General features: G+C 38.4%; 2 protein-coding genes across 2 annotated transcripts; both read left to right on the plus strand.

Annotated features, from left to right (window-relative positions):
- The first annotated feature begins 1,250 nt into the window (after positions 1 to 1,250).
- LOC122661948 (neutral/alkaline invertase 3, chloroplastic) lies at positions 1,251 to 8,833 on the plus strand. Its single transcript, XM_043857470.1, has 6 exons — positions 1,251 to 2,078; positions 5,098 to 5,263; positions 5,410 to 5,621; positions 7,294 to 7,787; positions 7,875 to 7,923; positions 8,474 to 8,833. Exons 1-6 carry the CDS (start codon positions 1,365 to 1,367, stop codon positions 8,798 to 8,800), a joined length of 1,962 nt encoding a protein of 653 aa, XP_043713405.1. The 5' UTR covers positions 1,251 to 1,364; the 3' UTR covers positions 8,801 to 8,833.
- Positions 8,834 to 10,278: 1,445 nt separating this feature from the next.
- Positions 10,279 to 13,278, plus strand: LOC122661984 (putative low molecular weight protein-tyrosine-phosphatase slr0328). The gene is made up of 5 exons (XM_043857523.1): positions 10,279 to 10,636; positions 10,713 to 10,848; positions 11,054 to 11,121; positions 11,216 to 11,302; positions 13,092 to 13,278. Exons 1-5 carry the CDS (start codon positions 10,460 to 10,462, stop codon positions 13,170 to 13,172), a joined length of 549 nt encoding a protein of 182 aa, XP_043713458.1. The 5' UTR covers positions 10,279 to 10,459; the 3' UTR covers positions 13,173 to 13,278.
- The last annotated feature ends 917 nt before the right edge of the window (positions 13,279 to 14,195 follow it).

Here is a 14,195-nt window from a genome sequence, read left to right on the forward strand (position 1 = left end):
ACACAACCCAACGTGAAAAGACCGGTGCACCTCTTTGAAAAGGTGGAAAGGTCTAAGGGTATATCGGTCTTTTTACATTGGATTGTGTTTGAGCATAGGTGCACGCCAAAGCATAGTACCGATTAGTGTTCTATCTCCCTAGAAGAATGGTATCAAAAACTTTTAAGGGTAAAATCGTTTGATCAGACTCGATACGATCGATCCTATCAATATCAGTTATCAGTTATCACTGATACCGATGTCGACATGGTAAGCTAAATTCTATTAAAAAATACCCTTTTCAAGCATGGGAATAAATTGGGTAAATTACACGTCACCCCTGATTTTCAAACAAAACTCAGATCACCCCCTGATTTTTGAAAAAACTCAAATCACCTCCTCTACAGTAACGGTGTTAGTCTGCTGTTAGTTATTAATGTGAAAAGACTATTTTACCCTTGTACTAAAACAATAGAATTAAATTTACAACACTACCCTTCTTTCATCTTCAACATTGGTCAAAGGTAATTTAGGGATTTAAATTTATTTAAGTGGCTGATATCATCACTTATAAAACTAATGGTAAGGACTAATTTGTCATATTGGAGTCTAAACCCGGGCATGATTTAAGTTTTTAAAAAAATCAGGGGGTGATATGAGTTTCGTTTAAAAACCAGGGATGACGTGTAATTTACCCGAATCAATTGGAAGGTTAGAAATTTTTGTTGTAAAAAAGTGTTGTTTAAAAACGTCCTTCTCTCTCGTGTTTCGTGTTCTATCTCGCTTCTTTCTGTATAAATCAACGCATGAGGTGAGCAATCTCTTTGTATCTTTCCTTATATTTCTGTATCTATCTCGACCTCTTCTTCTTCTTATTGGTTTTTTTTTTCTACATGAAGAAATTAGAGGAAAGGAAACCTGAACTATAGATTCTTCCGCTTTGATTTCGTCTCAAGAAGGGTCAGAATCGTGAGTGAGTCAAAATTACATTCTCTTAGTTCTAATTCTATACTGTAATTTTTTGTGTCTGTCTCTGTTCTACTGAATATATCTGTTACCATCGAAAGGGTTTTCGTTCTTCAGTGGCTAGAATGGAAAGTCCTTTTAAGATTATTTTGTAATTGATGTGGGGGCTACTCTTACCACATCAAGTACGCTTAGATTATATGTCTGTCCCAGTGTCCCACTAGTTCCATGTACGCAATATTGGGTTTCTCTACTGACCTGAAGAGTTTTGTGCATTAGTATTTATCTTGGCTCTTTTAAATGTATTTGAGGTGTTCTTTGTAGGTATCTTAACTTAACAAGAGTGGCTGGAGGCCCCAGATCTGTTTCAGCCGCGATAATATTAACTTGAATGTAATCAATCAAGTTTTGGTTATAAAATGTCGATGGGCACTTCAGAAACAGTGTTGGAAGTTCTGTCCAGGACAGGTTCTAACGTTGTATTTTCTGATCCATGTCTTGCCAAACCAAACTTCACATTTTCTCCCAAATTCCATGTAGAATGTGCAAAGAAAAAGTCCTGTTCAGGGTATTTGAAATCGCTAAATTGTTCTAGAGTGACACGAGGTTGCTTGAAGATCGATATAGGCGGTGTTTCTCATGGAAATTCAATGTTTGCTCAATCACGCTTTCTAAGTTGCCACTGTCAACCTGCTGAAAGAGTTAGTGGGATAACTGCAGAGGATGGAAATGGTACCTTGATTATGGATAGTGAAAATAAATCAAACCCAATTAATGGTGTAGTGAGTGGGCCAAAATCTCTAGAGCTTGGGAAGCTTCCACAATCGAAACAGGAGAAGGAAATTTTCAAATCTAATGATGAGTTAGCTGAAGCTGAAACAATCAAGCATACTTCACGTAAAGTGTGTGGCAACTCCATTGAGGATGAGGCATGGAATCTTTTGAGGGAATCCATTGTTTATTATTGTGGTAGTCCCATTGGAACAATTGCTGCACAGGACCCAACCGATTCTAATATTTTAAACTACGATCAAGTCTTCATTCGTGATTTCGTACCTTCTGGAATAGCATTTCTTTTGAAGGGGGAGTATGATATCGTTCGGAATTTCATCCTTCACACGCTTCAGTTGCAGGTAATCCATCCAAGCATGGCACCCATATACATCTGAGATCTTTTTAATATAATTTTATTTTGATATAGAGTATTCTTTATTCTTGTAATTTCTTGTTGTGAGTTAATGTTCTATGGTATTGTTCGTTCAAAAGACTTGTTGATATTGTCCTATTCTCAACTCAACTGCTTTATCCCAACTAAATTGTGTTCGGCTAAATGGTTCTTTTTTCTCCAATCAGCTTTATTCAAGGCCACACTTGTTACCAGTGCTAAGCTCTGCATATCTTTTTCCACCACTTCTCCTAGACTCATTTTAGGCCTACCCCGGACTCTTTTGTAGATTATTCTATCATGCTATCTATATACTGTTCACGTGTCTACAATAAATGTATTTAGTGGAGTGTCTTTAAATTTAATTGTTTGAAAGGAATAGTTATGGTTGTAATTTTTGTAGGTTAATGCAATGTAACTCAATCCTATGCTTTTGTATGGGGTACAAAGTGGTGGATACATTACCAGTGAAGCAAACTGGTCATGTTTTGATGTTCTAGACTTCTATATTTGACCAAGAGGAAATCTCACATTACGATTAGTTGCCTAGTCATAAGTCTAGGCTGCCAAATGCTTGGCAAGCACTTATATTAGGAAATGGTTTTTAGTCAGTGGTTACATAGCAAAATATCTGTTAAGGGCCATCACTCCCAACCGTTAAAATGCCAGATCTCTTTCTTCTGTATTGGAAAGAATAACAATTTTACACCATTTGAACAAGCTTAATTCTCAAAAGAAGAGCCCTCAAGTGGATAGGATCCAAGTTAAAAATTATGCACATAAGCTTCTTTCTCCAAATAAGAGTAATCAGGTGGATACGATCCTAAACAAGTAAAAATTAAGTCCACTATTAACTTCTGTGTTATCCACAATGATAGCTTTGTCATGATTTTGGTAGTTGGCTAATCCTAAGGTTGTCCTAGTAATTGGGTAGTCTGGATTGATGTCCACATGCCCCTTGTAGAAAATCCTTATAGTCTAACCAGTGTAGGCACATCATGAAGGAATTGCCAAAACTTATTCTCATATACCATTGAGTGTTAAGTTTTTAATATTGTGCTGTAAATAGCTTAGTTGCTCAAAATTAAGACACTGTCCCACAATTATTTAGCTTGAAACTATGGATTTTTGCTTCTAATGTGTTGTTTCCAAAATCTAGTTCTAAGATTGTGGTTTAGGTATGTAAATAGATCCTTTTTGAAATTTCCTTCTGAATCTTCCATTGTGTACTTGAGAGAAGTAGTTCGAATGCTAGTGGGTTAACTGGACTGTTAGGGATAGACTGGAGCTCCATCTTCCCAACACCTCATTTGAATATGAATATGCTACTTGTCTGACTGCATTTTGTTTGAAAGCGATATGTTTAACCAAGAAAAACTCACTTTTATACAAATTTTTAGGTGACTAGTTTAGTAACATTGTAGAGGGGCATAATCTCTTATACATCCTTGTATAATAGAGTAGCTGTAGCTCATCCCCATCTAATGGTCATGCTCCTATTATTTTGTGTTCATCTATTCATTTGGGGACTATGCCAGCAATGATCCAGGCTTCTGAAGTAGTTTTTGGAGCCATGCAGAGGAGCTTTATAATATCTAGTGGAAAATTGTGGAATCAATTTTTATTGTTTAATTTGTGTAATTAGTTAAAAGGGATGGTCTGAAGTGGGCGAGCCTTGGTGCAACGGTTAAGTTGCGCTATTGCCACCTGTTGGTTGGGGTTCAAAACTTGGAAACAGCCTCTCCTGCGAAGCATAGGGTAAGACTGCGCACATTTGTCACTCCCAGACCCTGCATTAGTGGGAGTGGGAGCCTCGTGCACTGGGACGCTCTTTTTAGTTATAGGGATTGTCTGAATGACACCTCTATAGGTCTATGTAGAACATGTAACCTACTTTTGATTGCCCATTGTGTAGTTCCCAGAAGTTCTTTAATTCAAGGGTAAAAGAGGGTTTTCAACAATTATTTGAAAGTGACTTACCATTATGTCATTATCAAAAGCTGTCATTGTCTGTACACTTTTCGAATACACATGTGAATTTTACCCTCATTAAAAGGAAAAACTGTGTTAGACAAAGAGCGCAAAAAAGTAAGATTACAAATTATTTAACACCTTAAGAGGTCTCAATAAGAAAATCCCTTTGTTAAAAATTTTGTCTTGTAGAATTTTTATTTTTATTTTCCTACCATCTTTATGATTTTGGGAGTGCTATTGGTAGTTGGACTGGAGTCATATGGCTAATTGGGCATTTTTTTGGTACCAATATTGTTATGGTGATTTTCAGAAGGGGATGAATGTTGAATGGAGTTCCTTGTTCATTGAACTTCTTCATTTGGTGCTGATGATCATTTGCTGCCATTTCTTGGTTATTTTCCACTATTAAGCTGATTGTTAATGAGGTTTCAATTTGGTTGCTAATTAGATCTAATAAAAGTTTCTTTAATTTCTTTATTTGCTTGCAATTTGCTACATCTGTTATAGTCAATTTCTTCAACCAGTGGACCCTTGTTGGCTTCATAATTCAAGCCCAACATCAATCATCCTATATGTTTTCCTTAATGATTAGCCTAGAAGACCATCCTAACCCAAATCAATTTCAAGAAACAATGCAAGAAACCCGCTTTAGACCAGCTGAGAACTTGAAACCGTCCATATGGATATCCTTTTCAATCTCTCCCTCAAACTTTAACCCTCCTCTCAACTTCTCTTGGTGTCAATGCTGACCGAGACTGAGTTCCGTAATATCCAGTTTTCTTTTCTACATAACCATAATCTTAATTATTGATTTAATGATTTGAATTCTTTATTTCTTGAAACATTAAATTCCCTCAACCATCAAATTCTGTGACCTAAATATTCCTCACCCTTCTATAGAATAGTAAAGTTTCCCCTTAATTATTAATTTCCACTACCTATCCTATCTTATATTATCACAGTATCCAGGTTGAGTTCCTTTCACTTTTTTTGTATCGTTTTTGTTTTGTCAGAGCTGGGAAAAAACGATGGACTGTCATAGCCCCGGTCAAGGGCTGATGCCTTGTAGTTTCAAGGTGCGAACTGTTCCTCTTGAGGGTGATGACTCTGCAACGGAAGAGATTTTGGATCCTGATTTTGGAGAGGCAGCAATTGGTCGTGTGGCACCAGTTGATTCTGGTAAGTAAATAAAATTAGGTATTTTCTTTTCCCTAAATAGTATCATTTGAGTGTTCCTTCTTTTGAAGATGGGTTTCCATGTGTCTAACAACATCTCTTTGCTTCTTTCTGTCCTATTATATTATTTCTCACAAATTTTATTTCAGGTCTATGGTGGATTATACTCTTACGAGCATATGGGAAATGCTCTGGAGATCTTTCAGTACAAGAGAGGGTTGACGTGCAAACTGGAATTAAAATGATTTTGAGGCTATGTCTTGCTGATGGTTTTGATATGTTCCCAACATTGCTAGTGACAGATGGTTCTTGCATGATAGACCGCCGCATGGGAATTCATGGTCATCCTCTGGAAATTCAGGTAGATAATGCAGTCCTTAAACCTTAAATCCCAATTCAGAATTTAGGATTAACTAGGATACTGACAGGCCCAGGTTTTAAGGTGTATAATTAAGTAGGGGCTGTGTAGATAGGTTTCAGGTCTAGAAAAGACAAATCAAACACACCAGGATATGCAAGAGCTTAACAGGAGAAATCAGAAACAGTTAGCAATTAGAGATGTAATATCTAAAAGCAGAATAAGAATATCAGAGAAGAAACAAGCAAAGGAGATGAGAGCAGAACTACATTTATTTTGCAAAATCAGTAAAGATGACAGAAACAGATTAATAGCTTAGATAACAAAATTCAGGGTGAGCAAAGTTTCAGTTCTAAATCCAGCAATACAGAGCAGTAGCTATGAAGCCCTTTAACAGAGAAACTAGATCTGAAATACTAGTTCATAACAGAACACACAGAAAACAGATCTGAAGCTAACTTGATCTCAGAATATATATGCAGATGTGCAACAAAGTGGAGTGAGTGAGTAATTGCTGTAATCTTTGTTAATAGCACCTGCAATAGTAGCAAAGAGAGGGGAAAACAGGGTATCAATGGAAAAAGTAAGAGAGGGTATCGATGACTTGAAATGTTGACTTCCTAACATAAGAATTTTAGAACTAATTAAAGACTATCCAAACTGATCCTGCGACCAAAACTGGGCTACGCATTTAAAGAAAGCTTTCAAATAGAGAGAAAAAAAAAGAAAAAAGAAAAAAAAGAAATTGCAAGAAACCCCCTCATATTTTAAGAATTACAAATAAACTTTCAAATTATTACAAGAAAGCCCCAAACTGCAAAAATACTTTCTGGTTTATCTCCGACGTTCTTGGGCTTGGCGGATGGGCTGGAATGCTTGGTATTTGGCTTCCAAAAGCCTATCTTATCAACTCAGCCACTCCGAGGCTGCTGCATCATATATTCTCTGCTTTTCAGGGTTCATCTGAATTGGTCAGTTCTCTCATTGTGCGTTGAATATATTCCAAGTAACATTTACGAGAAAGTTCCACTTAGTGGAACTGATTCTCTCTCTCTCTCTCTCTCTCTCTCTCTCTCTCTCTCTCTCTATCTATCTATCTATCTATCTATCTATATATATATATATATATATATATATACACACACACACACATTTACAGATTCCCAAATGCATAAAATTATTATCTCAAGACATGTATATATTAGTGCCCTAGTATAATTCTATAACTTGACTATCATACATAAGATAATTTTAGAATTCTGAAAGTGAAACATATTCAAAATCACCATAAGTATCTAAAGTGACACTTAGGCGACTGAGCTCGGCTAGCTAGGATGCAAGTGTTGTTCTGTTCTTTACTCCGAAGACTGGGATCTGTTTAGTTTCTTCTTTTTCTTTCCCCCCCCCCCCCCTCTCCAGGAGGTTGAATTAGGTAGTACATGTTAAGATGATAAATGATGTTTGATGGTGCATGTTATTTCAAAACAATAGACAGCAACTAACGAAATAGATGGACTATTCGCTATCCAATCTCCTAAGAAGAGAGGGAGGGAATCTAACAATTTCTCTTAACAACTTTCCTATCATGCCAAAATCTGCTTGATGCAGGTGGTGAATACCTGCCAATATGTGAGAACTAGTATATTATTGTGAGCAACATTGGATGCTGTTGCAGGCACTATTTTATTCAGCGCTCCTTTGTGCACGTGAGATGCTTGCACCAGAGGATGGGTCAGCCGACCTTGTACGAGCGCTAAACAATCGTCTGGTGGCTCTATCATTCCACATCAGGGAGTATTATTGGGTCGATATGAGGAAACTCAATGAAATCTATCGCTATAAAACAGAAGAATACTCGTATGATGCTGTCAACAAGTTCAACATCTACCCTGATCAGATTCCTCCATGGCTATTGCAATGGATGCCCAATAAAGGAGGCTATTTAATTGGAAATCTGCAGCCCGCTCACATGGATTTCCGTTTCTTCTCTCTAGGAAATTTGTGGTCTATTGTCAGCAGTCTTGCAACAGTAGATCAATCACATGCCATATTGGATCTAATTGAAGCCAAATGGGGAGACTTGGTTGCGGGTACGCCCTTCAAAATATGTTATCCAGCTCTTGAAGGTCAGGAATGGCGGATTATCACAGGCAGTGATCCCAAAAACACGTAAAGCTTTTGCTTGATGGTTGTAATATGCTTACTATTTCCACGAATTAGGTGTGTTCTTATCCTATTTTGTTTCTTATAATGCAGGCCTTGGTCCTACCACAATGGAGGTTCATGGCCAACTTTGCTCTGGCAGGTTTGTTACCTTTTACACAATTCCCTTGTTTGTTAAACTTCAACATATGCACACATGCACCCCCACAACCATGTACAAAAGTTATAGCATCTTTGGGAAAGCCTTGCCAACAGGATTATCTCATCGGTTCTCTGTAAATTCATCTAAACATCAACTTAATTGTAGTGAAAATACAAAACTGAATTGTGTGATATTCATTCACCATATTGTACCTGTTTTAGTTGCTGGACCTCCACTGAGTACATTTTGTCCATTGCGTAAAAAGCTTGCTGAACATCTTATGAGAAACTAGGACTGATTTTATTGTTTTGGTATGAAGATTGGCTATATGTCTCTCTTTGTGGAAAGTAGTCATTGTCAAGTTGCTCCATCAGACATATCACCTTGTATTGCACATACCATGTACAGACTGGCTGCAGTGGACTTTTCTGTTCTATATGTAGAAGCCCCTGGATATCCTCTCTCTTTTCCCCTTTCTCATGACATCATGTGAGTATTTCCAGATATAAAGTTTTTCCATGAAATAACATAGTGGAGAAACCTGTTGCAGCTCACAGTGGCATGCATAAAGATGAATAGATCAGATATAGCATCCAAAGCTGTTGAGATTGTGGAGAGGCGGATATCAACAGATAAGTGGCCTGAATATTATGACACCAAAAGTGCAAGGTTCATTGGGAAACAGTCACGGCTTTTCCAGACATGGTCTATTGCTGGATATCTTGTGGCTAAGCAGCTCCTTGCTGACCCATATGCATCAAAGATTCTAATAAATGTAGAGGATGAAGAGCTTGTCAATGCGTTCTCCTGCATGATTGGTGCTAATCCAAAAAGAAAACGTGGTAGGATGGTGGTGAAAAAGAGCTATATCATATGAAATTTACGTCCGAATTCATAACTGTGGGAAGAGATTGACATCGACAGGAAACAACTGAGGACTGCAGTGTTCATGGAATGCAGCATCTGTGCCTTGTCCGAGATTGGCTGGTCATCGGCTATTTGTACTCATTTGAGCTTGTTTACTTTGTATTATATATTTCCTTTCTCCTTCGCACTTTTCCTGGAGGAGGAGAAAGGGTTGGGGGGGGGGGGGGGATTCATAATGAACCCTTAGCAATTGTTCCTTCATAGCATTCTGGGTCCGCGTCTCAATTCTATCTCATAGTAAAGTTGTGTATCTTGGATTAAGGAATCCTGGAGTAGCATGTTTGGTGTATGATATACTGGAAATGATTTTACTCCATTGTAAGACATAATATTTTTTTCTTAATACTAGTTCAAACAGTTGGATCTCAAAGAATTTCTAGCAACGAATGGCTGGCGGGAGGGTGAGTTTCCCCACAGAGAACATTATTCCTTCCAGGCATGACTTGATGAATTGGTATCGTTCCAAGAACCCTAGAATCAGCCCTCATATATAAAAAAAAAGGAGTAATTTTAAGGTTTTTGAGTGTGAATCAGCCAATCCGGTTGGATTGACTGGAATCAAGAGAACGATTCGCCAATCCAATTCCTGATTCTTGATACCATCAGTTGGAAAGAAGACCCCGAATCTCCCTCGGCAAACGCCAACAGGGCCATGGATCAGGATTGGGCTCCTCCATGCAGAGCACATCATGTGGCTGGGGAGGCCTCGATCCACACACCAGCATGTCAGGATGTGTGCTGCTGTGTGGATCAGAGCTCTCAGCCGGACGATGTACGCTGGAGAGGAGCCGGATCCCATGGATCATGGATGAATTAAGTCTATGAAGCAATTTGTTAAGGTCACCCCACCCGGCCTTGCAGATTGCCCATCCCACCTGTATCTGGTCAATGCCAACTCTTCTCGGGATTGAATCATTTGCACGTACCAATAGGTGAATGTACATCTCAGAGTCAATCACATTTTATTTTTTTTTCCATAAAAACCCCTCCTCCCCTTGTAAATGGCAAAATTGGACAGGTGGTTGACGGACTTGGATCTTGTGCAGCTGTGGCGGGAGCTGCACTGTGCAGCACCAAAACCCACCCTGAATACAGGGGGGAGGTGGTCATTTCACATGTGGGGCCCAAGTGGGACCCACCTATGAAATGACTACCTTACCCCTATTTTTCTTGTTGTTTAGTGGTGCTACACAGGTGCAGCTCCCCCCACGGCGGGATAAGATCCTTTTCCGTGGTTGGCTCTCATATGTACGGTCACCTGTTGGTACGTGCAGAGGAACCGAACACACTGTTCTCTGCGTCTTCGCGTCCTCCAGCCAATCTATCAAAGAGAGAGAGAGAGACTTGAACCATGACTCCATGAGTCCATGAATACAGTCCGTACTCCGTAGTTACGATTTTGCCACTCTTCTCCCTGTCCTCCTCTTGTTCCAAAATTCCCATTGGTTCTTGTAACGAAACATTCGTCTCCTCTGCGGTTCTGCTTCATTCCTGCTCTCCTAGTAACGGATTTTTTCCACGAGACCAGTCTCAGCAATCTCAAGAGGGTCTCCTCCACCTCCTCTTCCCGTCCTCTTCATCTTTTAGAACTGGGTCTCTGGAGACAGTAATGGCTTCTATCCCTTCAACAGAGACAGCGACCAAACCCTTCTCTGTTCTCTTTGTCTGCCTCGGCAACATCTGCAGAAGCCCCGCTGCTGAGGCTGTCTTCAGGGAGATCGTCATGAGAAGAGGGCTTGAATCCAAGTTCAAAATCGATTCTGCTGGCACAATTGACTATCACGAGGTGTTGTACCTACTTCATCTTCATCGGCACTTTAAGAATTTGGATTCACTAAAAAAAATTTTGGGTTTTTTGACAGGGTAACCAAGCTGACCCGCGAATGAGAGCAGCTTCCAAACGGCGAGGGGTTGAGATAACTTCCATATCGAGGCCAATACGACCATCTGATTTCCTAGATTTTGATCTCATTCTCGCTATGGACAAGCAGAACAGAGGTAAGGGGTTGGGTGAAACTATAACTTCTCCAACCCTTGCCCCCCCCCCCCCCACCCACACACACATTTCCTGAACAATTTAAGTCGATTTCTATCATATAGTATGATGGTTTGTATGCCTGGGTTTTTGTCTGTAGTTTTTTCTCATGATTTTGGGTTTTGCTCTCCTCGGTACTCGTTATTGATTGATTTCTGCTCTCTCTAGATGACATATTGGAGGCTTTTAATAGGTGGAGACTCAAGGAGACACTCCCATCTGATGCCCATAAGAAGGTCTCTACTCTCTATAGCTTCTGACGTGTGTTTCTCCTAGATGAATCTGCTGGAGATCGGAAATGTTACTGATTCTGTGTATGTGGATGTGCAGGTCAGGCTAATGTGCTCGTTTTGTAAAAAACACGATGAAACTGAAGTTCCAGACCCTTACTATGGTGGACCGCAAGGTTTTGAGAAGGTAAACTTACAACTCTTTAACATTTGATCTGAATTCAATTTAGAATTATATAAGGTTTTCTTCTCCTAAAACATTGTTCTAGATTGCCAACTTACTTGCACAACGTATGGATCTTATAGTAGACATATTAGATCATATTCATATTTGCTTTTTGTGGAAGTGAATGAGACAGCTTGATAATGCTGTATCTATTGTTTTTCTTTCTGCTTAATGAACTTCTGTTTACCAAAGAAAAAGAAACTGAGACAGTAATTAGATAATACTGAGCAGCATGATAGGATTTTGTTGGCATTTTGGTTTTATATTCGTGTTTGAACAATGTATTGGTTTTTTTTTGGATTGGTAGGCCCCAATGAGAGTTGAACTCATTAGCTCTATGCGTGCTTGAACGTTGTATTGGTTGTTGCTCAGGCTTTTTCAGGGGCTTGGTATTTGATGTTTCAGGCCTTGCAAATTGATATGTCTGACTCTTAATAGTTCATTATTATAAATTCAAATCTGAAACTTGGATCGTTTTTTGTGGTTGGAGTAAAAGGAAGTATGAAACTAGTGGGTGATACAATGGCTGGATTCCCTCTATTTCAGGGCTCTTTGATATGCAAAATGACATGGTACACTGTTGGCACAGAAATTGTGCTTTTGTGGGAATGCATTATCTACATGTCTTCAGCTTTTTAAAATCAGTTCCCAACCCAGTGTTTAGACAGTCCAAGGATCTAAGAGTTTGCAGAAGCAAGTGATTCAATGATAAACTATAAATTTTAAGACATGGAAAAGACCCTATGAAGGCATATAGATAGAAAAATATTTTCACCTCCCATTAATTTCTAGAGCTAATGATGTACAAATCCTAAAATTTGCGTACACTTGAGCTAAATTTATATGCAGATTAATAAAAGCAACTCCATGTTTGCTAATGGTTTTAAGATGGTATTGGAACATGGAATCAGGAAACAACCAGGTGTCTAATTAGTTTGTGAGCTCCACATGTTTATTTTTATGTAAAAATCTCAAAGAATCTTATGAAAGAACAGGAGTTTGATGCTGATCTAGGTTACAAGGACAACAATTTGGTTTTTGGTCCTAGAGAAATAAAGTTTCCATTGCATAAACACCAATGATAAGAAGTATTTAATTGGATGTATGCAGAATGTTGGGTAGTTAAGAAACCTCATATAAATAAACTCAGTGTAGCTGAGATAAGGATGTTGAGATGAATGTGTGGTAAAACTAGGAAAGAAAAAATAAGGGATGAACAAATTAGAGCTGATTTGGGAGTAGCTTCGATACATGATAAGCTGCGAGAAAGTCGTTTGGGCATGGTCATGTACAATAAAGGCATTTAGATGTTCTAGTACGGAGGAGTGATTTGATTCAGATTGAAGGAGCTAAAAGAGCTAGGGGTAGACCTAAAATGACTATGGAGAAGTGGTGAGGAACAACATGCATAGCTTAGAACTAGTATGACTTTGAATAGAGCTGATTGGAGTGAGGATCCATATAGATGACCCCATTTGGTTGGGATAAGGCTGAGTTGAGTTGAGTATATGGCTAGTTTGTTTCCAACCAATCGTATTTCAATTTTTCATTCTTGTCCCCTTCGTCCAATTCCTCCCCCTTCCCCCTTCCCCCTTCCCCCTTCCCCAAATAAGAGCTTAATTTTCATACTTGTACTAATACAAAATAGAGCTGATTGGAGGGCAAGGATCCATGTAACCAACCCCATTTAGTTGGGATAGTTGTTGTTGTTGTTGTTGTTATGTACTAATACAAAATCCCTTTTTGGCAGGTTTTAGATTTACTTGAAGATGCTTGTGAATCATTGCTGGACAACATCCTGAATGAGAACAGCCTTATTTTGGATCCATAGGTCATGTAATTAAAGCCTGTGTTTTGTAATTGTTGATAGGGATTTATGTGTTTTTTTGTTTTTTGGTTATAAATCCAAAATTTGGAAGAAACAAGTGTTTCCACGACTCTACACCCCATCAATTTTGTTCCAATTAATCCTCTTTCATGGCTATATATCTTTCGGGTTAAAGAATAGGAAATCTATTTCCTGTTACATGATTAAGAACCAAATTACATATAAGAAAGATCAGATAACCATGTGTCCATGTACGTATTTTCTCTGAAAAGCCACATTGGCGAAATTGAAGTTTGTACCAATGCTCCTAACACATTTTTTGTGGTAATGGGATTTATTTCTAGTTTTCAATTGCTTAATGTTGAATGGTAATGATCCCCAAGAGAATAGTTTCACTAAATCCTTGAAGATATTCTTCCCAAGGAAAAAAACGAAATTCTATAAGGCTACAACTTGGTGAATCCTCTTAGGCCTTCATCATAAAAATATTGTATTGACCTAAAAGGTTAGAAATTATTTTACCAAAAAAATTGATGGTATAATTTCCTATGATCCAATTGCCATCTATGGAGAATACCGACCTAATCATATGGTTGAAATCTTTTCTTCATTCAACCATGTCTAAATATGCTTCTTTGACATATATAATCAACAAAAAGTCGAACAATAAAGAAGTATTATGTATATTTTAGAAATAAAAGAATATTTATTGGAAGTTTTTTTCACATTAAAACAAAGGGAAAGGTTTTGCGCACGGTCGTGCTGATGCATGACCATGCACACAGCCATCGGATGGGATGAGGGGGTGCACCATAGACCCTCATTCCCCATCCAATGGTTGGGCACAAAACCTTTTACCTTAAAACAATTAGAACTTCAATAGAAAATACTTAACAAGAATTGTCTTAAGGATTCTGTTCGTTGTAAAATTTTCTACTTCAATAAAAACTTTTTTCTTTTTTACATGGGGCAAGGAGTCATTTCAAGGGGGAAGAGAGAGAAAGACACAATGGTCGTTAGTGTGCA

This window comes from Telopea speciosissima, chromosome 1 (assembly GCF_018873765.1).
Source record: "Telopea speciosissima isolate NSW1024214 ecotype Mountain lineage chromosome 1, Tspe_v1, whole genome shotgun sequence".
Classification (NCBI taxonomy): Eukaryota; Viridiplantae; Streptophyta; class Magnoliopsida; order Proteales; family Proteaceae; genus Telopea; species Telopea speciosissima.

What these genes read in the sequence shown, in the direction of transcription:
- LOC122661948 (XM_043857470.1), top strand. Translation starts at nt 1,365, where the DNA reads ATGTCGATGGGCACTTCAGAAACAGTGTTGGAAGTTCTGTCCAGGACA. An exon ending in GTCATCCTCTGGAAATTCAG is followed by an intron (nt 5,622 to 7,293) that starts GTAGATAATGCA and finishes ATGCTGTTGCAG; the next exon opens with GCACTATTTTATTCAGCGCT. An exon ending in GGCAGTGATCCCAAAAACAC is followed by an intron (nt 7,788 to 7,874) that starts GTAAAGCTTTTG and finishes CTTATAATGCAG; the next exon opens with GCCTTGGTCCTACCACAATG.
- LOC122661984 (XM_043857523.1), top strand. Translation starts at nt 10,460, where the DNA reads ATGGCTTCTATCCCTTCAACAGAGACAGCGACCAAACCCTTCTCTGTT. An exon ending in TATGGACAAGCAGAACAGAG is followed by an intron (nt 10,849 to 11,053) that starts GTAAGGGGTTGG and finishes TGCTCTCTCTAG; the next exon opens with ATGACATATTGGAGGCTTTT. An exon ending in CATCTGATGCCCATAAGAAG is followed by an intron (nt 11,122 to 11,215) that starts GTCTCTACTCTC and finishes GTGGATGTGCAG; the next exon opens with GTCAGGCTAATGTGCTCGTT.